The sequence below is a fragment of the Equus przewalskii genome, chromosome 10 (assembly GCF_037783145.1).
Source record: "Equus przewalskii isolate Varuska chromosome 10, EquPr2, whole genome shotgun sequence".
Classification (NCBI taxonomy): Eukaryota; Metazoa; Chordata; class Mammalia; order Perissodactyla; family Equidae; genus Equus; species Equus przewalskii.
Genome location: NC_091840.1, coordinates 45,041,286 through 45,066,456, shown reverse-complemented (window position 1 = coordinate 45,066,456; position 25,171 = coordinate 45,041,286). Strand labels below are relative to the sequence as shown.

The window sequence follows — 25,171 nt, the reverse complement described above, 5'->3', positions numbered from 1 at the left end:
CACAACCATCATGGGTGCTGCCACACGGCACCCTTCACTTGGCAGATGGGGAAACCAAAGCTCAGAGAAGTGGGATGAACCCTCCAAAGTTAGGCACCTGTGGTGGTATGCAGTACCAGAAGCAGGAATGGGGTCAAGACCTGGGTTTGCATCAGTTCCATTTCTACCCACATAGCAGTCTCAGTTGTCTGTAAAATACAAATAATGTACCTATTCACAAGATTATTGTGAGAGGACAACTGCAAAAATCCACAAAGCAACCCTAGGCCTACCTCCTCATTCTGGTGAGTGTAGCCCTGGGGCTGGCTCTCAGGACTCCCGACTCCAGGGCTCCCCCATTTCTCCTGCTCTGGAGCATTCTTGTCCTCCACGTGCCCACCTCTCCCCTTCCTCCTTAAGTCTTCACACACCCCTACCCCTGCCTCCTGTTGCAGGGCCTTCCTTGCCTGGGAGGGGTGAGTCCAGCAGTGTTTGAGAGGCGGAAGGGGAAGGGGGAGTGCTCTCTCTCCTCTTGGCCCCAGTCAGGATATGGCCGCTCTGGGCCCAGCCCTGACCCACTGGGTGGAAACAGGAAATATGTGAGACTCAGTGTGAGCTGGGTCTCTGCGCCTGGCTCCGAGGCTGATAAGGGCCATTGTGTGGCTGCCGGGGATGAGCCTGCCCTGGATAGATGTGCTTCCCGGAGGAAGGAAGGAAGCTTTGCTGGCCTTTCCTGGGCGGGGGAAGCCGTGGGGAGGGAAGGAAAGGGTGCCTGGGGGAAGGTGCCTGCCCTGCCAGGGGGCTGTCAAGGCCAGCGTAAGCCCACTGGCCTCTGCCCCTCCCATGCCAGTGTCTCCCTCTGGAAAGATCGCTTTCCCTCATTCACTTCCCCCTTCTCACTTCCTATAAGGAATGGCTGGAGACTCAAGGGCTCAGTCCCAGGCCAGGAAAGTGTCAGCTGTGATTTAGCAACAATTAAAACAGAAAAACAGGAACATTTGGGGTGGAGGGCACGTGAGGGTACTATGGAAAAGCAAGAAGCAAACAGGGCTAAGGCTGTCCACAGCCAAGGAAGAAACCAGGGACCAACCTCCCAAGCGTCTGAGGCTCCAGAGGAGGGTGGGACAGGGGCCTCCACACAGAGTCCTCCTGCCTCTCCAGCCAAACCCCTCTGCCTAACATGGCCAGCCCCCAACAGCCCTGGCCTCTCAAACTCAAGGGGCTCACCTGCTGCTGTGGGAGGCAGGCAGGCTCGGGGGACATGAAGGGGGGGCAGTGCCTGTTGATGGTTCCTTTTGGCTTAGGGCAGGATGTGCGTTCTGGTTTGGGGAGTGGTCACTGTGCTCTCCAGTTGTCACCAGTGAGTGGGCAGCGAGAGAGGCAGGCCATGGAGCTGCTGGGGGGAAAGGCCTCCTATCCTTTGACCTGGAGCTCAGGGTCCCCCATAGTAGCTGCACTGCATCAGCTCCTCTGGTTACCTGGGACAACAGGCATTTCCTCCATCCCTCAGCCCCTCCTCTTCCTGCCCCAACCCACTGGGCCAAGAGGCCTCCCAATCAGACCTGGGCTGCTCCAGCTGTGTCCTGAGGAGCTGGACCAGACACATCCCCTGGGGCTGGAGTTGAAGCTGAACCAAGTGGCCATCCCAGCGTGAGACCAGATTCCTGGCTCCAGGAGCAGCAGGAGCCAGTGGGCAGACAGGCAGGCTTTTGCTCAGAGGCCCCAGTGCTCAGCACGCTGGCTATCCACAGGCGGAATGGCGCTGCAAGTGGAGCTGATACCCACCGGGGAGATCATCCGCGTGGTTCATCCCCACAGGCCCTGCAAACTTGTAAGCTGGGATGCTCTGGGCTGGGAGGAAGGGTGGCAGTGTCTCCATAGGGCCCAGCAGCCCCTTCTCAAGCAAACCCCTTGGGAAAGTGGTGAGCAGTGGGGGAGGGGAGGGAGAGTTCTGATCTTTGGCAGGACAGGAACAGACTGGATAGGAAGGGGTAAGGGTTTAAGTACCACTAGGAGAAGGTTTCTCAGGGCAGGAATCTGAGTTTAAATCCCTTCTTCTCCGGTTCCCTGATCCTCAGTGGGCTCTGAACTGTGCAAAACAACACCCAGGTGACAGGGCTGCTCTGAGGTCAAAGGACTAGTGCTTGTAAAGCTCCAGGAGCATACTACAGGCTAAGTTAATGCCTCGCCTTTCCACGTCTGGCCCAAAGAACAGGGACTGACCAACTCAGAGTAGGAGCGTGCAGGGGCTGGGGAGCTGGGGCTCGGGGTGGGGGACAAACGGAGAGAGGTAGTCACAAATGGGCGAGAACTGACCTGGCCCGGCATGCAGGGAGGGTCAGGTTTGCTCTGAGGATGCAAAAGGGCCCTAGGATAAGGAGCGAGAGAAACCCATCAGTTGCGCCCACCCACCCAGCACTGCAGTGAGTGGGCCGGGTCTTCGGCAGGAGGAGGGTGCGCGCGCGCGTGTGTATGTGTGTGACAGTGACGTGCCTCGTCTAGGAACTGGTTGCGGAGTGTGCGGCACCAAGTCTCCGCGGACGCGGGCCGGGGCCAGGGCCAGGGCCAGGGCCGCCGGGGCGGGGCGGGGCCGGAGGGTGCGCGCGCGCGCGCGCCGGGGCCTGGGCCCTGCCCGGGATGACGACAGGCAGCGGCCCGGCCCCGGGCGGGCCCTGGGCGGGGAGAGCGTGCCAGGGCCGCGGACTGAGGAGCCGGCCACGCCGCCCAGCCTGGCCCCCGCCCGCGCACCCGGAGAACCGAGCCGGTGGGTACTCGGGGCCAGGGTGCCGGGCGGGCAGCAGCCGCGTGGCCCCAGGAGGCCTCCGCTGGAGGGCGGGATGAGGGGAAAGGGCAGGGGGCCCGCCGCCGAGCCAGGCCCCGAGCTACCGGGGGTCGCTGGGGCCGAGGGTCAGCTCGCCCTGGCCGGTACGGGGTCCCAGGACCCGGTGGCCCCAGGACTCGGCGTGGTGGAGACTGAAGATTACTTGCGGGTAACGTGAGCGCGGGAAGGAGCGGCTGAGGTCCCAGTACCCAGGCACCCTGCGCTCCCTCTGGGCCCCTGTACCAGCCTGGCTGTGTCTCTGGGTTCCGGAGAAGCCGCCCGGGCCCCGCCCCTTCCCGTTCTCCGCCCCTCGGGCCCCGCAGCACTGGGGGCCTCTGCGCACCAAGGCGCATGTGAGTGTGGCAGATGGGGGGCTACGAGCTGAATGAGAGAATGAATGGCTGGCCTACGGCTTTATGCAGCTCCCGGCGTGCTCCGGCCTCCTGCTCACACTCCCGGGGCTCTGTGATTCATTCATTCGTACAAGGCATCCACGAGGGGTTTTTGAGCCCCCGTTGTGTGCCGGGCTGGGTGTCCGCCCCAGGCGGGAGCAGGTTCCTGGTAGAGACTGACAAGGAAACGGGCGATTGGAGCCTAATGTGATAAGGAGGTTGGGGGTAGTCAGGAAGGGGTTCTGGAGGAGGTGATACCTGAGCTGAGTCTTTAAGGATGACTAAGAGTCAGTCAGGTGGGGAGGGGGCAGGGTGTGCCAGGCCAAGGAAGCTGCAGGTGCAAAGGCAAGAAGCTTAAAGAGCCACGTGTGCCTGGTGGCAGGGGCAGGAGCAGCTTCTCCTGGCTGTGTGTGGTGGTGAGGGAGGCATGAGGAGAGAAGGGACAGGAGAGGGCCACTCCCGTGGTCACACAGGAAGGCTGGAGCAGTGGGGTAAACTGAGGACAGAGGACTATATGCAGGGGCCTGGCAAGAAGCAGTGGGTGTCAAGTACAGGCTTGGCACATGGACTGGTGCCCTATAAACCTTCACTCTATTAACGTGAGACGTTAATTGATCAGATTTGCGTTTGTAAATACCACAGGCTGCTGTGGGAAAATGGGAAGGAGGAAGGCAGGGCCGGGAGGCTGCTGCCTGGTCCAGGAGCAGAGCGGTGATGGAGGAGCAGAGGGGAGGTTTTGGCAGGTGGTGCCTCCTCGGTGTGAGGAGTGGAGGGAAGAGGGCAGGCCTTTGCATGCCAGGTGATGACTGGCTGGAGGTGCCTCCCTTCTCTCTACCTACAGAATATTGAACAAGAAGGTTAGGTTAGGGGGCAAGGTGCTCTGTTTACTTTTGCTGGACCCCCAGGCAGAAGTGTCTAGCAGGCCAAAGGCCCATGGCTCTGGAGCTAGAGTGTACAGCCCCTGACTAGGGCCCTGTGAGCAATTAGGTCGAGCCCCTAAGGCTCCACCTTTCCTCCTCATTCCCCCCGCCAACAGTTCCCTTGAGTCTGGAACAGTCTTTGGTGGGGCAGCCTGGGCCTAGACCTAAGATACGTTCGATAAATATAAATTGAGCACCTCCTCTATGCCCAGCACTGCACTGCGGGTGAGAGAGGCTAGGGTTCTTTCTGCTGCCCCAACAAGCCAGGAGGCTGCCTCCGTGGAAGTCAGCTCACAGCAGCCATCTGGGGGTCTTCAGAACACCTCTCCAGACCTGCGTGGCTCTAGGCTGGGGGAAAGTCTGAGGCTCCCCACTGCCCTCCCCTCTCCTCCAGACATCAGGCTTGGGGTCACCTGGCCCACACTAGGTGAAGGGCCCTGGATGAGCCAGGGCTGCTGGACCTGCTCCATCCCTGCCTTTACTGCAGACACCTCCCTATGTGGGAGGAGACCCAGAGGCAGCCTTAGGAACTTAAGTCCTGGGTCACTCAGGGGCCTTGGCGCCACCCCAGTCTGCAGCTTGCCCCTAGGTCCAGGGACATGCTGGGGCCCAAAGGCCGTGGCCCACTCCCAACTGCTACTCCTAAGGCCTAGTTGTCAGCAGTCACACAACATGGACAGGGTTGTGTACAGGGCACTGCAGTCACGGGGCCACTCAGGAAGGTCACAGCCTGGCAGGGTAGTGTGTCAACCCTCATGGAAATCGGAAATCCGCCAGGTCTAGGCTGGCCTCCCTCCCTCAGGGCAGCCCTGCAGGAGGAGTGAGTGCTAGAGTGCCCGGTTCCAATCCCACCCCTCCTTTTACTAGTCCTGCGATCTTAAGTCATTCCCCTGCTCAGTCTCAGTTTCTCCGTCTGCAGAAGGGGAATAATAATACAGACCTCGTGGGCTTGGCTGGGGGCATTGAAGGGAGCACTGTAAGAGCGCTCAGAATACAGGAAGCGCCTGGGGCTGCCGCCTTCGTCGCAGCGTCGCTCACCCTCGGGTCCCCGCCTCCCTACCCCCTCTCCCCGGCTCGCGCTTCCGTCCAGGGAGGAGGGGCGGGCCGCTGGGGGTGGCCCGGGGCTGTGGCCCGGGCGGTGGCTAGCCCTCGGGCCCGCCCAGCAGCGGAGACTCCCCCTCCTTCCGCTGCCGGGCGGCGGCCGCGGGGGCGCCAGCGGGCATCCCGGGAATGCGGCGCCGCGGCTCGGGGCGGCGGACTGGCCGGCCGGACCCCTCCGCACGCGGATTCCCCTCATTCCAGCCGCTTGACTCGGCGGCGGGCGGCTCCGCCCCGCCCTCCAGCTCCTCCCCTCCCGGCCGCCTTCCCGCAGGGAGCCGCGCTGCTGGGGGGCTCCCTCCCCGGGTCTTCTAAGGCACCCCCGACGCGGGTGCGTGCGCTGCAGACCGAGTCCCTCCCCATTCCCTCCTCCTGCAGACTTTTAAACCTGGGGGCACCGCGGAGGGCGCCCCCTTACGCCCTGAGCCTGCCTCTGCCGGTGGCGTCCAATAGCCACTCTCCGCTCCCAGCCATCTCCCAGCTGCGCGCGGCGGCACCCATGCCCTCGCCCCCTCCGGAGGGCCCCGTCTCCCAGCTGGCGCCCCCCCGCGGGTCCCCCGGGCCGTGGCTCCGGCCAGGCTGTTGTTCTCGAGGTAATGAGCCTTCCCCACGAGGCTGCAGCCCGCACCTGCCGCAGCCTCGCCCCCTCCCCGGGGAGCCCGGGTCCGAGAGCGGGGCGCGCTGGGGCTTTGGATCCCGGCTCTGCCTTTTCCCTCCTAGGACAAGTCGGTGTCGGCCGCACTGCGCCTCAGGTTCCTTATCTGTCTGCTGGGGACAGGTAAAGCTCTTGAGAGCGCTTTGCAACTGACAGACACACCTGAGGGGCTTTCCCCGCTAGATAAGAAGTGTGACCCTTCTGCCCCGGCATGTGTAGAATGAATGTCTGGCCTAGAGAGGGAAGTGATGTTTATTGACAGCCTGGAGGTGATTTAGTGCTTTATCTTAGCCTTCTCAACAACCCTTTTAGGCGGGTATTAGCCTCATTTTAATAAAGGATGAAGAGGCTCCGAGACGTTAAGCGACTTGCTAGCAGTCACACAGCTTGTAAGAAACAGCCCAACCTTTTGTAAGCACTAGCCGTCACCGCCCCCACCAGCGGTGGGATCTGAGCTAGTTTGCCCCCGAAGCTGGTGCCTCCCAATAGCCCAGCGAGGGTGAGGCTGCTGAGAGGAAGGGTGTCCTGGGCAGAGTACGGAGGGATCCTGAGGGACAGGAGAGGGAGACACCCTCCAGAGAAGAGAGAGCAGTGAGGCGCCCCTAGGGCACAGAGGCCCTAGTTGAGGTGTCCGGGATAGGCAAGAGAAGTATTGGCCCTGAATGCTGGAAGTCGGAAGTGGATTTCCCAGAGGGGAAACTGAGACCTCCGTAGGCAAAGGCGCCCTGTGGCTGTCCTTGTCGCTGGGGCGCGCGCTCTGTGGTGACGCGGGAACCTAAAATTAAGGACGCGGGCCCACCCCCCAGAGAGTGTTTGGGAGTAGACAGTGTCCCACACAGAGGCTCCTCCCGCTCGGGCGCGCAGGCCGTATTTGGACATTTCGTTCTATTTTTAACTTTCCCGGGACTCGAGGTTGGATGAGGGGGGAGGGAAATCCTGCTTCCTCGGAGACCCACGGGCTTCGGCCCTCGTCCCGCGCCTAGCCTGGTGCGTAGTGTAGACACAAGCCCGGAAGTGAGTTCTAGGTCCGTGTAGACGCGGCGGCCGAGCGGGTTCCGGGCTCCACCCTGGAACCAACAACGTCCCTCCTGGAAAACCTGACTCAGGAGGAGCCCCTGCCCGGCGGGGAGCCCTGCCCCTACCCCGCCCCCCATCCCTGTCTCCAACCCCGCCCCGAGATCCCCCCCTAGATCCTACCCCACCCCCACCGGCTGCAGAGGGACCCCGGAGCGCCAGCCCGGAGGGGGCGGAGGCGGCTGGGGAGTCCCGCGCGTCTGCGGCCCGCGGAGGGGGCGGTACGGGGGGCGGGCCGGCCCCTCCCTCGCTGACGCCGCCGCCGCCGCCGCCGCCGCCGCCGCCGAGCCCGGGGCCGAGAGCGCGGGCAGCGGAGCAGGGCGCCAGGCCAGCCGGGCAGGATGCGCTACCGGGCGTCGGTGAGCGGGGGTGGCGGGCAGGGCGAGGGGTCCTGGGCGTCCCTCCCTGCCTCGCGGCGCCGCCTCGGCCCCTCCAGGAAGCGGGTGCGGCCCAGGAATTTCGGGTGGAAAAACGTCCCGGAAAGTTGCAGGGGGAGGAGGCAGAGGCAGGGAGGGCCGCGGGGCTCTCGGACCCGGGGCCGGGCGAGTAGCCCCCGCGGAGGGCTGAGAGCACAGAGGCTCGTCACCCAGAGGGCAAGGCGGCGGGGGCTTCGGCCAGATTTGGCAGCAGCTGCGGGCAGGATTGCGGGGGCGGGTCGGGGGGAGGCAGGTGAGAGACAGGCCTGGGAGAGGCAGGCCCCTGGCCAGAGCCGGAGGGGTGCCCAGCGCTAGCGTTCTGGGTGGTCTGTGGTTGGAGGAGACCTAGTGGCCTCTTTGGGGTCTACACCCCCTCTGACCACCACCACCTTGCTGTTTGACCCTTCACATTCTTGGTGTGGGTTTCTTGGAGCCCCCAGACTCCCTCCCAGGAGTGTGGTGTGGGGTGAGGGCCTTGTTGAGCCCGTTCCTCTCCTCACCCTCTGATGGGCTCAGAGGCAGCTGGGCTTTCCGCGGTAAACCCCCACTCCCTGGAGGCTTCTCAGGGCTCTGGGTGGAGGAGGGCTCTGGGGAGCCCAGCAGCTGGAGGGCAGGGCGTGGTCCAGTTATGGGCGAGAGGCCCCCCCTTCTGGGGTGGGTGTTGAGCCCAGCTGGGAGAAGAGGCCCTCTAGGGGAATCCCTCTCCTAGGGCCTGGGGGTGGCCTCTTGCTTGGTCCCTGACACTCTCTCCCTGGAGATGTTGGTGGTTGAAGTGGGAGAGATGGTCCCACCCTGCACGCAGAATTCACTTTGAGCCATTTGTCCTCTAAAGTACCTGTCACACATGGTCCAGAGCTAAGGGACCTGAGGTCACCTAGTCTAACTCAACTCCTCCTCCTTGAGGAGGAAGCAACCCAGAGAGAAGAGGGGATTTGTCCAAGGTCAACAGAGCTTTCTTTCTATTATTCCAGGGAGTTCCTTCTCATAACCGCCCCCCCCTTCTCTACACAAAACCAACACCTCCCTGGATTCAGTGGCCTTGCCCCCATGTCCTCTGGGTCTCAGTGTCCTATGTCCAGGTCCCATGTGCCCCACGTGGTCTTTTTCTGTGTGACCCGTGTCCTCAGTGTTCCAGGCGCGGGCTTCCTGTGACCCAGGCCTGCTGTACCCAGCATGGTCTGTCTCCTGGGTGTTCTCTGCGTCCTGTGTCCAGGCCTCTGTCCATGTGCCCCCGGTTGCCCTCTCAGTCCTGCAGGCTGTGGTGGAGGGGGAGAAGTGGCCTTACCCTACCCTGCTGGCTCTGACCCTCTCCTGTGGCCCCTTCCCCGCAGGCCCTGGGCAGTGACGGGGTGCGAGTGACCATGGAGAGTGCCCTAACCGCCCGTGACCGGGTAGGGGTACAGGATTTCGTGCTGCTGGAGAACTTCACCAGCGAGGCTGCCTTCATCGAGAACCTGCGGCGTCGGTTCCGGGAGAACCTCATTTACGTGAGGCCCAAGTGGGAAGACAGAGGGGGTGCTGGGGAGCACAGATGCAAGGCTGAGTGGGAAAGAGGCATCAGGGGCCTCTGGGAGAAAATTCTGACCTTTCTCCCTCGACCCCCAGACCTACATTGGCCCTGTCCTAGTCTCTGTCAACCCCTACCGGGACCTCCAGATCTACAGCCGCCAGCACATGGAGCGTTACCGTGGCGTCAGCTTCTATGAGGTGCCACCCCACCTGTGAGTGACCCCCATCTCTATCTGAGATGACCCTGCCTGACCCTCACTCTGAAATGATCCCCGACCTCCCACTTGGGATGAATCATTCTTCATATCTGTGAAGAATCCAACAGTCCCCACCTGAGATGAGTGTCTCAACTCCCTGTGGGCAGGACCTCCCCAGCCCCACCCCCACTCACACCCATGACTTAGTCCCCCAACTCTCCCGACCTTAGTGACCCTCTGATCCCACCTCTGAGGGACCCCACCTTGCACCTGAATGACCTATAATACCCCCACCTGTGAGTGATGCCCTCAGTCCTCCCTCTGAAAGTGACCCCCATCCTCAACTGCGAAGGGTCTCCCTTGACCCGCAGCCTTGAAGGCCCCCCAATTCCCATCCTCAAGGGTACACCCAACTCCCACCCACAAGGGAACTCCAACCAGATGTGAGAGAGGCCCCCCAAGTCCTCCCTGTGGGACTCCCACCACCTGCAGTCGCCTGGCCCCTGGCCTCCTGCGCTCCTGACGAGCCTCTGCCCCAGGTTTGCAGTGGCCGACACTGTGTACCGGGCACTGCGCACGGAGCGCCGGGACCAGGCAGTGATGATCTCTGGGGAGAGCGGGGCAGGCAAGACAGAGGCCACCAAGCGGCTGCTACAGTTCTATGCAGAGACCTGCCCAGCCCCCGAGCGGGGGGGTGCTGTGCGTGACCGGCTGCTGCAGAGCAACCCTGTGCTGGAGGTGAGGGGCCGCAACATCTGAGGGGTGGGGGGAGCAGGGAGAGAGTGTCCCTCATGCCTCCGTCCATTCCTAGGCCTTCGGGAATGCCAAGACCCTCCGGAACGATAACTCCAGCAGGTTTGGGAAATACATGGACGTGCAGTTTGACTTCAAGGTACGGTGGGTGTGTCAGGGCCAGGGGGTGGGATTCCCGTTCAGCTGGTGCCCACTGGCCAGGGCCTTGGCACCAGCAAATATTTATTGAGCGCCTACAGTGTGCCAGGCACTGTTCCAGGTGCTGGTGGTACAGCAGTGAAACAAAAATCCTACCTCCAGGGAGATAAGCAGACAAAGGTAATTTAGGTGACACAAGTATCATGGCAAAAAATAAAATGAGTTAAGGGGTGGGGACAGTTGCTGTTTTGAATAAGGCAGATAGGGTAGGCCTCACTGAGAGGGTGGCATTTTGGTAAAGGCTTGATGGAGATAGGGAGCAAGCTGTACAGATACCATGGGAGAGAGTTCAGCCAGAGGGAATGGTCAGTGCAAAGGCCCTGAGGTGGGAGGGTGCTTGGGGTGTTCAAGGACAGCAGGGAAGCCAGAGTGGCTGGAGAAGAGAGCAAGGGTCAAGGAATAGGAGAGGAGGCCGGATGGTTTAGACCCTTTTGGGTCTTTATAACTTTTTTTTTAAAACTCTGAGTGAAAGGGGGGCCATTGGAGGGTTCAGAACAGGATCATGTCATGATCTGACTTTCCTCTTAAAAATGTCACTCTGGCTGCTTTGTTGAGACTAGATGGTAGGAGAACCAGGCCGAGCAGGGAAACTAGTTAGGAAGCTGATGATGATTAAATCTAGGTGACAGATGACAGTGGCTGGGAAGGTTGGCAGCAGTGGAGGTGCTGAGCAGTGCTTGGATTCTCCATGTTTTGAAGGTTAAGGCAGCAGGACTGGCTATCTGATTGGACGAGAGGTGTGGGGAAATGGGCTTCCAGGAGGACTGCAAACTTCTTGGCCTGCGTACCTAGAAGGGTGGGGTAACCATTGACCAAGCCGGGAAGAGAGGAGCTCGTCCGGGGAGGGGGCGAGCAGGAGGTCCGTTTCAGGCCTGTTGAGTCCAAGATGCCTGTCGGACAGCCAAGTGGAGCTATGGAGTAGGCAGGGCTGAATGTCCTCATTTCTTAGAGGAAGAAACTGAGGCCAGGGTGGGTGACTGGCCTGAGCCCTTGTAGCTAGTGGCAGAGCTGGAATTGAGCCCAGGAGTGCAGGGGAGGGAGGGGAAGAGGGGCTCCATTCCCCAGTCCCCCTGGGCAGTCACCACGTCCTGCCCTGCCCACAGGGTGCCCCCGTGGGTGGCCACATTCTCAGTTACCTCCTGGAGAAGTCCCGCGTGGTGCACCAGAATCATGGGGAGAGGAACTTCCACATCTTTTACCAGCTGCTGGAGGGGGGCGAGGAGGAGATGCTGCGCAGGCTGGGCTTGGAACGCAACCCCCAGAGCTACCTGTACCTGGTGAAGGTGAGTGGCTGGCGGGCAGGGCAGGTACCACCCAGGGAGCACAGCACCAGGGCGGGTAACCCAGCTCTGCCCTTCCTCCAGGGCCAGTGTGCCAAAGTCTCCTCCATCAATGACAAGAATGACTGGAAGGTCGTCAGGAAGGCTCTGACGGTCATCGACTTCACTGAGGATGAAGTGGAGGTGAGTCCTCTGCTGGGCACCCTCCCTTTCTTCCCGTTACCCCTCAAATTCTCGGTTCACTTTTCCAGCCTATTTCCACTTCTAGCCCCCTTCTCCTCTCAAACGCGTTACCACCTATTCTCTGCTCCATCTGACCATCCACTGGTTGTCCTCATGGGGCTCTCAGCCCCTCCTGTGACTCCCACCTGCCCCTTGCCTGTTCCCCCAGGACCTGCTGAGCATTGTGGCCAGTGTCCTGCATTTGGGCAATATCCACTTTGCTGCCGACGAGGAGAGCAATGCTCAGGTCACCACCGAGAACCAGCTCAAGTATCTGACCAGGGTGAGCAGGGCGAGCAGCGGTGGGGGGCAGAGCGGCTGATGCGAGTGGGGTGCACCTTCACCATGCCCACCCCCTCCCTTGGCAGCTCCTTGGTGTGGAAGGCTCAACATTGCGGGAAGCCCTGACACACAGGAAGATCATCGCCAAGGGAGAAGAGGTGAGGCCAAGCCTTTGCCTCTGGAGGTGGGGTGAGGGGTACAGGTGTTCCAAGGCAGCCCCTGCTCCCACCATTCCTCCTTCCCCTGGTCTGCTCAGCTGGTCCTCTCAGCAATGCAGGAAGGACATACGGCAGGTGGCTCAGAGAGGCACAGGGAGCTGGCCAAAGGTCACACAGGAAGAGGGTGATGGAGTCAGGCTGGAACCAAGACTTCCACCTCTAGGAATGAGGCTTCTTCCTCTACCACCTTCCCTCTGCTGTGGCCACTGTGTCCTCCTCTGATGCCCCTCTCCCCCCAGCAGGGAGGGCAGAGTGGTCATAGTTTCCTGGGGTTTGGCCTGAGCCGGAAAGGGGGATGATGGGGAGGTGTCTGCAGCATTCGTCTCCCTGTCTCACCCTGCGCCTGCAGCTCCTGAGCCCACTGAACCTGGAACAGGCTGCATATGCGCGAGACGCCCTGGCCAAGGCCGTGTACAGTCGCACTTTTACCTGGCTGGTCGAGAAGATCAACAGGTCGCTGGCCTCCAAGGTGAGGGCTGGGCCCGGGCTGCTTCCAAGGCAGCAGGAAGGGCAGTCCAGGGGGGCTTGGGGCCGGGAGCTGGCAGACACGGGGGCCCATGCTCTCGGTTGAATGCCCCTAGGATGCTGACAGCCCCAGCTGGCGGAGCACCACGGTCCTTGGGCTCCTGGACATTTATGGCTTCGAAGTGTTTCAGCACAACAGGTCAGTGCCCCCGTTGCCCTCCTGTCTCTCTTCCTGTCTGCTCTGTTCTAGTCCCTCTCTCTGTGCTCCTGCCTCTCCTTCATACCAGTGACTCCCCCAGCCACCCTGGGTGCTGCTCTGTGTTTCTTGCCTCAGCTGGTCTGGGGCCTCGTGTCACCTCTCACCTACTCCTGGTCCCGTGTCGCCCTTGAGAACTGGGGCCTCTTCTGTCCCCCTCACAGCTTCGAGCAGTTCTGCATCAATTACTGCAACGAGAAGCTGCAGCAGCTCTTCATCGAGCTCACCCTCAAGTCGGAACAGGAGGAATATGAGGCCGAGGGCATCGCGGTAAGTGCAAGCCCGCGGGTGTCCCCCGGACCACAGGTCCCCCAGGACCGCACGACCCCAGGGTGATGCCTTCCTTCCCTTTACCCCTCAGTGGGAGCCTGTCCAGTATTTCAACAACAAGATCATCTGTGACCTGGTGGAGGAGAAGTTCAAGGGCATCATCTCCATTTTGGTGAGTCCTCTGCTCCTCCAAGGCCTTGTGTTGTGAAGGACGTCACCCACTTCCCCTTCTCTCCGGGCCTGTCCATAGAGGGCCAGAGTTTGAGGCTGAGCAGGGGCAGGGCCGTGCATGGCACGCGGGGTGAGGTGCTGGCTGGGTCTAGAAGCTGTCTCTAGGAGGATTCCTATGATCTGCCCCTTTCCCCTGTGTCTGTGCCTCCCGGCACGGTGCCCCTCAATCTCCTGTGCTCTCCAGCCCCTCCCCCGATACATGCTTCACCCTCTGCCACCTCCCCCAGGATGAGGAGTGTCTGCGCCCTGGGGAGGCCACGGATCTGACCTTCCTGGAGAAGTTGGAGGACACCGTCAAGCATCATCCGCACTTGCTCACGTGAGTGGGGTGCAGGGCTCACTTAGGGGCGGGGGCTCTCTTGAGGCAGAGCATCCCCTGCGAACGTAAAACAGCAGCCACGAGGAGATGACCAGGGGAGGTGCTCAGTTAAGGACAGGAGCACAAAGCCCAGCTCGTGGTGCATCCACAAAGGCAGAAGCTAGGAGCGTGGCTTCCTCTTTATTCTTTTTTGAGAATGAAACTTGCTAAGATTTTTTTTTAGCTTCCTTATTTGGAAATTGCTTTTTATTTGAGGAATCCCCCCAACATGGGGAGCGGGAGAAAAGAAGCAAACCGCCCTCCCGCCCCCCACCCCGGCCCAGCTCTGCCTTGCGTATTTTCTGCACATCTTCTTTAACCTGAGCCCACGCCTTAAGGAGGCGTTCGGGGTGCTTTCTCCATTTTACTGAGGCTCAAAGAGGCGAAGTCATTTGCCCAAGGTGGTCACACATCTAGTCAGCTGCAGAGCTGAGACTCAGTCCTGGGGCTGCGAATGCCAAGGTCCTGAGCATTTTTTGCTTAATAGCATATTAAAAACCTTTTTCTGGGGCTGGCCCCGTGGCTGAGTGGCTAAGTTCACGCGCTCTGCTGCGGTGGCCCAGGGTTTCACCGGTTCAAATCCTGGGCGCGGACATGGCACCGCTCATCAGGCCACGATGAGGCGGCGTCCCACATGCCACAACTAGCGGGACCCACAACAAAAAATACACAACTATGTACCAGGGAGCTTTGGGAGAAAAAGGAAAAATAAAATGTTTAAAAAAAAAAACCCTTTTTCTGATTGTAAAAATAACGTTGCTCATTAGGGAAAACTTGGAATGTATGCAAAAGCCACTTGTAATCCTGTCACCCAGGGGTCATCACTGTTAACAATTCAAGGCATTTCCTTCCTGCCTTTTTCTATACATTTTTTTTAATAGTTGAGAATTTATTGTGCATAAGGCTCAGGATAATGTTACATCCTGAGTACTTTCCTGTATCATCAAACAGAAAAATTTCCTCAAAACACTTCCTCTGATGACTCTAACGCAGATACTCCGCTGCCTCCAGGGGTCCCTGGGAGCCTCCAGGTTTCTGCTGGGATGACAGGGCTGCCACAGATATCTTTGTGTCTTAAATCGCTGCCTGCATCTCTGGTTAGTTGCTTGGAATAGTTCTTAAAAGTAGAAAATAGGCTAAAGGGTATAAAACATGCTTAAGACTTGAGTGATCTCTCGGGGCAGATTCCATTCTTAAAATGCAGTGGGCAGCCCTCAACCCACTGAGCAGTCGTGCAGCAGCCACAGGCAATGAATGTCACCCTCCATTCAGCGTGCCCTGGCTGTGCACAGGCCCAGATCCCGGGCCTGGCACCGTGTGACCCTGGGCAAGGCTGTTGGCCTCCCTAAGCCTCAGTAGCCGCCTCTGTGCAGGGAGGCTGATGGCCTGGCCCTGTCACCACCCGGCACAGGGGCTGTGGGGGCCCTGAGGACGCTGCTCCTTACTGGATGCTTGGCTTCTTTCTGAGTCTCTTCAACAGGCAGGGGGCACAGCTCGGGCCAGCAATCTGTACTTTCCTCTCCCTGTCACTCCCAGGCACAAGCTGGCCGATCAGCGGACCAGGAAATCCCTGGGCCGAGGGGAGTTCCGCCTTCTGCACTACGCGGGGGAGGTGACCTACAGCGTGACCGGTGAGGATGCTGGGGCTGGGTCCCCACCGTGGTGAGGAGAGGGACTTTCCCTCACCTCGCATCCGCTCTCCCTCCCAGGGTTTCTGGATAAAAACAATGACCTTCTCTTCCGGAACCTGAAGGAGGTGAGGAGGACTGGGGGGAGGGCTCCAGGTTTGGGCCCTGAATGACCTCTGCTCCAGGAACCTGTCCTGCCTGCCCTGTGCTCCCACCTTGACCCCCTGCTCTGCCCTCACAGACCATGTGCAGCTCGGAGAATCCCATTATGAGCCAGTGCTTCGACCGGAGCGAGCTCAGTGACAAGAAGCGGCCAGAGACGGTGTGGAGGCGTGGGACCTGAGGGGGCGTGTGTGTGCACGAGGGCGTGGACGAGTGCCTGCGTGAGCCTGGGAGTTGGAAGTGTGCGTGTGAGTTCCTGTGTTTGTTGGTGCCTGTGTGCACATCTGTGTGGGTCTAGGAGGCTGCCTGTGGGCGCGTCTGTGCCTACTTCTGTGTGTGTGCCTGTGTGTGCACCTGTCTCTAAGTGTGGACCCGTGTGTGTGCACCTGTGTCTGTGCGCACGTCCATATGTGTGTGTGTTTGTGTGGGCACTTACAGGCATTCACCCCCTCGGCAGACATTTGTAGCAGACATTGCTAGGCACTCAGGATCGAAAAACAAATGGGTGCTCTCATAGAAATGTGCACAGAGTGCTTTGGAAACAGAATAGGGAGCAGCAAATTGCCTGAGGGAGGAGAAAGGGTGAGGGGGTCCGGGAAGGCTTCCTGGAGGAGGAACCATCTGAGATAACTTGGGAATGAGTAGGTGCTTGTCAGATAGACCTGTGGGAGAGCACTGCAGGCAGTGAGAGGGCCCAACACAGACACACAGTCCACAAAAGACCAGAGGTCAACAGGAATGTGACATTATGGAGGAGAGAGGCTGGGAAAGGCAGATGTGCCCAGTGGCGTGAAATGCGGGGAGAGCTCCAGGGAACTGGGCAGGGGTGTGGCCAGGAAGGGACAGGGCCGGGGCAGTCCCAGGAGGAGCGAGGGCAGTGGGGAGGGAGAAGCCAGAGTGCTGCCTGTCTCAGTGGCTGAGCCGTGTTGGAAGGGAGGGCCTGGAGGCAGCATGTGGCCCAGGGCCTGACTCCCTGGGACCCTTCCGTCTGCTCCCCACCCCACCCCGCTCCCTGAGGACTCTCATCCTCCCAGCCTCAGTATCGCCCACATCCTCCCGTGAGGACACATCCACTCCTGTCCAGGCCTCTCCAGCAGGCCGCAGAATCATGTACCCATTGATCTCCAAGTGGCCTCCGGGCACCGGACTCCACTGGTCTATAATGAGTCCTCGGTTGCCAGGTCCCCCAGGCCTGCTTCTGTGTCCCTAACTCAGGACAGGGATCACCCTCCACCCAGTCCTGCAGGTCAGAAACCTGGGCAGCATCCCTGACTCTTCAGTCTCCCCCGTCTCCTCATCCACACAACCACTGGGTCTCACCCATTTCTGCTGCCTGAATACTTCTCAGCTCCTTCCCCTCGGCCCTTCCCCCAGCCACTGCTCCACTTCAGTCCTCTGAGTCAGCCAGCCTCCCCCCTGGGCTCCTGGCTTCCCATGTGTCCTTGCCAACTGTCCTCCACACATCTGCTGTAGAGATAGTCCAAGATGAAGATCTGTCCCTGTCATTCCCTCACCCCACATCCTCTTTGGCTCCCTATTTCCCTCAGGATAAAATTCAGTCTCCCTAATGTGACTCTCGAGTCCTGCCGTGATACTGCCTCTGCCTGCTTCTGTCATTCTCTCTTTACTCCCCGCCTGGATCCTTGCACTGCTTGCAGCTCCCTCTGCACATCAGGCCTCTGCTCAGGCTGCCCCTCTGCCTGAATGCCCTCCTCTCCTCTCTGCCTTCTGGCCATCTCCTACTTATCCTTTAAATCTCAGCTAAAGGGTCATTTCCAGGCCTTTCCTGATGTCCCCTACCCCACAGACTGGATTAGTTGCCCCTTTTTGGTGTTCCCAGAACCCCCAGACATATGCCGCGTCGTTAATGGGGTCGCACTGGATTGCAAGTCTTTGCCGAGGAGTCTGCTTCTCCCGCTGGCCTGAGATCCTTGCAGGTCCTGCAGAGCCGTGTACAGGGATAATGGTTGAACCCGTAGGTGGAGGACGCATCGTTTAGGAACGTGGCCCTGAGATTCTAGACAGAAAGAGTGGTTGTCAAAGGGAGATGTAGGACTGAGGTTGCAAGGAGACCCGAGCAGGATGTTTAGACGGGAGTGAGATTCCTCAGCTGCCGTCTCTAGCCCAGCCAGGGGGATGTGGGTGGACATAGTCTGGCCCCTTCCTCTATTGTGAGGGAGGAAGTAAGGGCCCAAGCAGGGTAGGGGGTAGCAGTGGGAACTGGCACTCCTTTGCCCCAGAAAGGGGCGGCTGCAAGGATCAGCAGCCTCAGCCCAGCTCCGGCCAAACTTCCATTCTCCTCGGCTGCCCAGGTCGCCACCCAGTTCAAGATGAGCCTCCTGCAGCTGGTGGAGATCCTGAAGTCTAAGGAGCCGGCCTACGTCCGCTGCATCAAGCCCAATGACGCCAAACAGCCCGGTAGGCGCCTCCTGCCCCATGGCCTGTGGGGGCCAGGCCTCCCCTACAGAGGCGCCAGGCCATCTATCCGTGAAAGCTCGCTGACCACCCTGTTATCCGTCCTCCAGGCCGCTTTGATGAAGTGCTGATCCGGCACCAGGTGAAGTACCTGGGGCTGATGGAGAACCTGCGCGTGCGCAGAGCCGGCTTCGCCTATCGCCGCAAATACGAGGTTTTCCTGCAGAGGTGGGGGCGGGGCCTGGCTCAGCTCCAGGGAAAGGGGGCAGCAGGGTAGGAGCCTCCTAGATCCTGGGAGGGAGGGTGGCGATTCCCGGCCAGTTTCTGAGCTGTTGGGAGACCCAGGTCAGGGACCCCTCCATGCTACAGCCCTAATGTCAACCTCCCAGGGCCCTGCCCTCAGAGAGCACCTGGTCAGGGTGCATGAGGCATGCATCCACATGCCTGTCACCAGAGGAGATGGTACAAGCCTATGAGGAGGACAGAGTTTCCCATCAGCTCAGAAAGGGCAGAGCAGCTTTGTGGTTATCCTGACTTAGGGGCCTGGGGTGTCAATCAGGTGTGAATTCCAACTCTGCCACTTTCTAGCCCCATGGTCTTAGGCACATGAGAATGCCTCAGTTTCCTTATCTTTAAAACGGGGTAGTGACAGCGTGACCTCCCAGGCTTTCTGAGGGCCGCGAGTCAGTGGGAGCACCCAGCAGGTGCCCAGGAAAGCTGGTTTGGGCCCCCAGAGAAGGGTTAGGGTGGGGGCTGGGTGCATTTCTGCTCCTCCTATCCCCAGGTACAAGTCGCTGTGCCCAGAGACATGGCCTTCATGGGCAGGACGGCCCCAGGATGGGGTGGCCGTGCTGGTCAGGCACCTCGGCTACAAGCCAGAAGAGTACAAGATGGGCAGGTGAGTGGTGCCCATGCCTGGTGTTTCGGGAGCATGCAGGCGGCCAGCAGGGGCTGATCACTCCTGTCCCCCCAGGACCAAGATCTTCATCCGCTTCCCCAAGACCCTGTTTGCCACAGAGGACGCCCTGGAGGTCCGGCGGCAGAGCCTGGGTGAGAGACGCCCCACCCTTCCTGTCCCACTGGGTCCGTTCTGGGGAGCAGGAAAGAAATCGCTGCACTGGGCTCCCTCTCCAGGAAGTCCACCTCGCCCACATTCAGCCGCCGTCCTCCTACCAGCTCTGACGACCGCCATCTGTCCTGCCCCTGGGGACAAACTCCGAACATGTTCCCGCGTTCCTTTGCCCTCTCCTACTCGCTTTCATTTACTCTCCCTTCACTTATTTGTCCTCTCGCCGATGGCTCATTCAACTGCCCCCTTGTTCATGCCCACTCAGTGAGCTCTGAGAGTGCCAGGCCCCCTGAGCTCTGGCCAATTTTCTTTCTTTCCCGACTACAGCCACGAAGATCCAAGCTGCCTGGAGGGGCTATCACTGGCGGCAGAAATTCCTCCGGGTGAAGCAGTCAGGTTCGGGGGCCCAAGGGTCTTCAGGAGGGGCAGGGTCTGGGGCTAGGGTGGGCCACCACGGTGAGGAGATAGAGATCAGCCGTCCGTGGTGTTCGCAGCCATCTGCATCCAGTCGTGGTGGCGTGGAACGCTGGGCCGGAGGAAGGCAGCCAAGAGGAAGTGGGCAGCACAGACCATCCGGCGGTGAGCACGGGAACGCCATGAGGGGTGTGTAGGGGGGTCCTTTGCCAGGCTTCTCACCCCATCCCTGTCGGGCCCCCCAACCCCAGGTTCATCCGCGGCTTCATCCTGCGCCACGCACCCCGTTGCCCCGAGAACGCCTTCTTCCTGGACCACGTGCGCACCTCTTTTTTGCTCAACCTACGGCGACAGCTGCCCCGGAATGTCCTGGATACTTCCTGGCCCACACCCCCACCTGCCCTGCGTGAGGTCTGTGGGCCCTTCCAGCTGACTTAGGGACCCAGAAGTGCTCATTGGAGGGGCTTAATAATCATATGGCCAGAGGAGCAGTCAGGAGGGCTTCCCTGGGGAAGGGAACTGGAGCTGGGCCATGGAGGATGAATTTTGTTGAGACAAATGGCTCAGGAATGGAAGGGTTGTCCAGGTTGAGGTGTTGTCGCTTAGGCAAAGACCTGGTGGCGGGTACGTGCCTGTTGTCTTCAGAGAGAAGGGAGCCAGCTGTCTAGGTTCCTGACCTCCTTGCCTCGTGCCCACAGGCGTCGGAGCTCCTCCGGGAGTTGTGCATGAAGAACATGGTGTGGAAGTACTGCCGGGGCATCAGCCCAGAGTGGAAGCAGCAGGTATGGTGGCGAGGAGGCGGGCGTGGACTAGCCATGGGCACCACACCAAGAGTGCTGGCCCGGGGCAGCACTTTAGCCTTGGCTTATAATGTTACTTCAAATGGATCCCAGCCCCCATTTGGCTTCACGTACGAAGCAGAGGCTGGAGTAGATTTTGGGTGGCAAATAGAGTTTATCTCCTGGGCTGTCTCCACTGGACAGAGGCTGTCCAGAGCCCTGTGCCGCAAAGCCTGCAGCTTTACTCCGATCCATTGGTAATGTCTGCCATGGTTCCAGACACAGACCTTGGGGGCCCATGTGCCTTGCATTTGTCAACTCAGTATTGCATGATGCTAAAGGACCCACCCAGCTCAGATAGTCTGTAGAAGTTTTGAGAATTAGCACTCAGCCAGCTTCTTGGGGGCTCCAGGGCCTGATATGGTGGGGAATTATTTCCACAGTTGGGCCTGGATCTTGACAATGCTGTCATGATGCTTCTGGGGAACTCTCTGCCTTAGTTGGTGGGGACAGGGGGTAAGGAAGAGGAGGGGCTAATGGAAGTGAGAGTGGCCAGACTCAGCCTCCCGGTGCTGGGGCCAGAGAGAGGGTGAGAGAGGCTGTCTCAGTTCCTGAGGCCAGCTGCGCCCTCACTTGGTCCGCACCCCAACCCCCGTCCTTGTCTCCTCAGCTGCAGCAAAAAGCCGTGGCTAGTGAGATCTTCAAGGGCAAGAAGGACAATTACCCACAGAGTGTCCCCAGGCTCTTCATCAGCACACGGCTTGGTGAGCCCCTGACTTTCCAGAGCTCAAACCTTCCATCTCCATCCTAGTCTCCTCCTCTGACTTCCCTGTCCCCATCTGGGTTGCAGGTACAGACGAGATCAGCCCCAAAGTGCTGCAGGCCCTTGGCTCTGAGCCCATCCAGGTGAGACCCTGCCTGCAGCCCTTAGTCCAGCACAGTTCTGCTGCCGAGGGCTGGATGGGACTCAGGGCCTGGGCAGAGGGAGAGGGGCTTACCCCTGGAGCCCCCTCAGCCCCTCCTCTGCCCCTCACTGCCCGCTCTGTCCCCAGTATGCAGTGCCTGTAGTCAAATATGACCGAAAGGGCTACAAGCCCCGCTCCCGGCAGCTGCTGCTGACGCCCAACGCTGTGGTCATCGTGGAGGATGCCAAAGTCAAGCAGAGGATTGATTACGCCAACCTGACTGGTGAGCTGGGCTCCAGGGCTGCAGAGGGAGAGCCCTACTCTGACTCTTGATCCCTGACCTCAGCCTTTCCCCCTCAGGAATCTCCGTCAGCAGCCTGAGCGACAGCCTCTTTGTGCTGCATGTGCAGCGTGAGGACAATAAGCAGAAGGTGCCCATGTGGGGCCTGGCGGGTGGGTGGGGCTCACGGGAGTTCTCTACCTCTGGGCAGGGCCTGACCCCTCCCTGTGTCTGGGCCCCCAGGGGGATGTGGTGCTGCAGAGTGACCACGTGATTGAGACACTGACCAAGGTGGCCCTCAGCGCCGACCGTGTGAACAACATCAACATCAACCAGGGCAGGTGAGGTGGTTAGGGGTGGGGAGCGGGCCGCGCGTGCACACGCGGGCAGTCCTCACGCACCCCCTTCCCTCCAGCATCACATTTGCAGGGGGCCCCGGCAGGGATGGCACTATTGACTTCACACCTGGCTCGGAGCTGCTTATCACCAAGGCCAAGAACGGGCACCTGGCTGTGGTGAGTGGGGCTTGGCAGGCAGCACCCCGCTTCCCTGCTGACAGCCCGAGGGCTAGGGCGGAGCCGCTGGTGGCCAAGGCTTCCTCGGCAGAGCCTGGGCACCTCACCCATGGGTCTCAGTCCAGAGGGTATCATACCACCCCCTTCATCCCATTGCCCACTGAGGGCCGGAGAGAGGGGCCATTTGAGCCCCTGCAGGACAGAGTCATAAAGCTGGCAGCATGGGGAGGTGGGGAAGACCTAGGGACTTGGGGGAGTGCTGGTAGGAGGTGAGGCCCTCTCCGGCCAGAACAGGGACTCTTATGGGAGTAGGGTCACAGTGTCCTGATCGAGGCCCCTAGACCCCCAACTGCTGCTATGTGTATCTAACCCATGAACACAGTGCCCGAAGCGCCTCCGTCCGCTTCCCCCTCACCCACTGGGCTCCTCCCCACAGGTGGCCCCACGGCTGAACTCTCGGTGATGAAGGCGCCCACTGGACCCTCTCCCACCTCCCAATGCTTTGCTTGTCCCCTCCTCCCCTTCCCAGTTACCAAAGACTCGAGCTTCCAGACAGGGACCCAGGGACACCTTGAAGCCCACCGACAAACTCCTGTCCCCTGCTCACTCCTCTCTTGAGGGGCAGCGGGGCCAGGGAGCTGCCCCAGGAGTGGGCCAGGCCGGGCCACAGCAATAGGAAAGCCGGGGCCAGAGGCAGCCATGCCAGCCCCACTGCCAACGCCAAATATCTGAAAGAAGGGAACTTTTGCTGAGGTTTTCTCTGAGATTTTTTGACGCTTTATAGGAAACTGTTTTTTAAAAAAGCCATTTTCCCAACCCAAGACACACTGGATGTCTTTTCCCTGACTCCAGCAGGGCAGGGAATGTAGCTGAGAGGTTGGGCGGTCTGGGCCCTGGTGCCCTCTTCCCTGCCCAGGCACCCCTCCTCCTTGTTCCCTTGGCACCTTGTCTGTCTGTCTGCCTGCCAGCCCACCTGTACCCTTTGCAGCCCACTCCGACATCTCCTTGGGGGCTGAGACCACCTTTGCCTGCCCCCTTCTTGCTGCCTTAAAAATGCCCTTTCAATATCATCATCCAGCCTGAGGGCACCCTGGAGTGGGAGACGGAGTCTTAGACCATAGAATCTGGAAGACTCTGAGCGATCATCTGGTCCAGCCTCCTGGTGTGACATAATGGGAGACAGGGGCCCAAAGACGGGTAGGGACTTTCCCTGCCTTCAGCAGGTTGGGGCTGCAGCCCTGTCCTCAGCACACCTCACTGCCTCTCCCAGGGACAGGGGGCCCCATGAAGCAGGCTCATGTCTTAAGGGTGCATGTGGTTCCCTGACCAGCAATCACCCCTGGGGGCCACCAGGTGGGAGGAGCACTCCTGCCTGAGTCCATGCCTTAGAATGACAGACACCCTGCCCACTTACTTTGGCCCCAATTCAAAAATGTAGGGCCTTTCCTAGCCCTTGACCCCCTCCCTGTCCTGGGAGCCTGGGGAAGGGGCTGGCGTTGGGAGGAGCTGCAGGGGCATCACCTCTATCTGCTGCTTCCCCCCACACCTCCCCAGAGGGCCTGGGGGCTGCCCAGCTGCCTCTGCCCTCTTGTGGGTCTCAGCCCCCTGCTGACACTTCTGCGATCCAGAGGAACACTAAATAAAGCAATATGTGTTTGCCAACATTGGTCCCCTTGTGAATGTTAGCAAAGGGAGGAGATCCCTAGAAGGTAACCAGGGGTCTTGTATTACGGTTTTTGCCTCGTCCCCAGAAGAGGCTGGGCTCCCTCCATGGGGGAAGTGACCAGTATCTGCAACGTGGCCTTGCTCTTTCATTGACTGTCTACCGAAGGGCTGCTCAGCCTGGCCCAGTGCTGTGGGCCGGGGGGAAGCAGCGTCACACTCAGTGCCTACCCGTGTGGTCCTCAGCCCAGCAGGCAGGGCTGCCAGGCAGAAATGCGGCCCAGTGCAGGAAGTGCAGGCCCGAAGGGGCACACTGACGGGAGACTGACTCAGGTCGGGGTGAGGGGTTGCAAACACTTCACAGAGAAGATGCCATTTGAGGTGGGTCTCAAAGGCTAGTCTCCAAATTCTGTTGCAAGTGACAAACCCAATCCAATCTGGCTTGGGCAGAAAAGGGCATTGATTAGCATTAGCAACCCAACCGTCCCAGGGTAGGGCTGCTTCCAGGCGCTCCAACAACATTGTTAGGAATGTATCTGGAACCATCTCGTGGCTCAGCCTTCCTCTGTGGTGGCTTTGTTCTCGGGCGAGTTCTCTCCTCGTGGTGTGGTGGCAGCAACAGCCACCAGCAGCTCCAGGCTTTCATTCTATGAGTTTAGCATCAGAGGCAGAAAGAAAGTGTCCTTTTCCCAGTAATTCGGAAGTCTCTGAGCCAATCCTCAGTGGGCCAGCTGGAATGAGGTGTTCTTCCCTGACCGGATCATTGTAGTTAAGGAGAAGAGCGTGTGCTGATATGTGCCTGCCAAGCCTGGGCCATGTGTCTCCCATCCCCCGCACCCCAGACAAGAGGCATGAACCACACCTGACCACAAGGACCAAGACTTGGGGCAGACGACTTCCCAAAAGAAAATCAGAGTGTTGCCTCCAGAAGAAAGGGAATGAGTGTTGCAAGCTGCAACCACAGAACTCAGCAGCAGAGGAGTAAAAGTTTTCCCAAGCAGCAAGAGCCCTGTGGGCAGAAGCAACAGCACATGGAGGGCTTAAAGGCAAGAAAAGGTTTAGTTTGGGGTCAGGCTATGCTATGTATGACCTTCTTGGGCTTGACACAATCTTGTGAGCACACCTAGATTTTGACACCTCTCTACAAATAAATTTACAGAAAAATTAAAGCACCACAGTAATTTGTCCACTCTAGCAGTAGTAAGAGTGGTTCCAAGAAGCCGACAGATAAGACAAGCATTGTGTTAGGTGCAATTACCAGCTTTATAACTCTAACAACACTCCTTTCTCTAGCAAACTGGACAGCATGCAAGAGTGTTGTTACAGTCATAATCCAGATGCAGCTGAGGACCCTGTCCTTTTGAGAAGTAACCAAGAATGGTTCCTTCCAGCTGCCATCCTGTGGGAAGTCCAGTGCCCGCCAGGAGCTATTTGCCAATTGTAGGAAGCTAATTTTGGCTCTGGACAAGAGCCTCCTGACCCCCATTTTTTCATTCCTTCATTCAAACAATATTTACTTACCACCTACTATGTGCTAAGCCCTCTGCCAGGCACTTGGGATATAGCAGGAACAAAAAAGACAAAATCCTTGCTTTTAAGGAGCTTACACTCTAGAGGGGAAGAGAGGACAATATATAAAACAAATATGTAAAATATGTAATAGATTAGGAGCTATGTGCTAGGAAAATAAATAAAGCAGAGAAGGGGGAGAGAGAGATGGATGTGCAGCTGGCAGTTTCAAATGGGCT

General features: G+C 59.4%; 1 protein-coding gene across 8 annotated transcripts; it reads left to right on the top strand.

Annotated features, from left to right (window-relative positions):
- The first annotated feature begins 939 nt into the window (after positions 1 to 939).
- On the top strand, positions 940 to 23,423 carry MYO1C (myosin IC). Of its 8 annotated transcripts, none has more exons than XM_008514768.2 (32): positions 940 to 1,810; positions 8,687 to 8,842; positions 8,961 to 9,076; positions 9,601 to 9,799; positions 9,873 to 9,953; positions 11,116 to 11,295; positions 11,377 to 11,475; positions 11,684 to 11,797; positions 11,883 to 11,954; positions 12,364 to 12,483; positions 12,596 to 12,678; positions 12,900 to 13,005; positions 13,097 to 13,177; positions 13,464 to 13,555; positions 15,131 to 15,225; positions 15,304 to 15,350; positions 15,464 to 15,544; positions 17,697 to 17,802; positions 17,910 to 18,027; positions 18,584 to 18,697; positions 18,773 to 18,849; positions 19,196 to 19,264; positions 19,363 to 19,447; positions 19,534 to 19,693; positions 19,981 to 20,064; positions 20,732 to 20,825; positions 20,912 to 20,967; positions 21,114 to 21,249; positions 21,327 to 21,397; positions 21,490 to 21,587; positions 21,662 to 21,761; positions 22,198 to 23,423. In XM_008514768.2, exons 1-32 carry the CDS (start codon positions 1,736 to 1,738, stop codon positions 22,222 to 22,224), a joined length of 3,192 nt encoding a protein of 1,063 aa, XP_008512990.1. In that variant the 5' UTR covers positions 940 to 1,735; the 3' UTR covers positions 22,225 to 23,423. The 8 variants fall into 8 exon arrangements, with proteins under 8 accessions (XP_008512990.1, XP_070418975.1, XP_070418971.1 ...); XM_070562870.1 differs by lacking the exon at positions 940 to 1,810 and adding an exon at positions 2,591 to 2,743; XM_070562873.1 differs by lacking the exon at positions 940 to 1,810 and adding an exon at positions 5,294 to 5,803.
- The last annotated feature ends 1,748 nt before the right edge of the window (positions 23,424 to 25,171 follow it).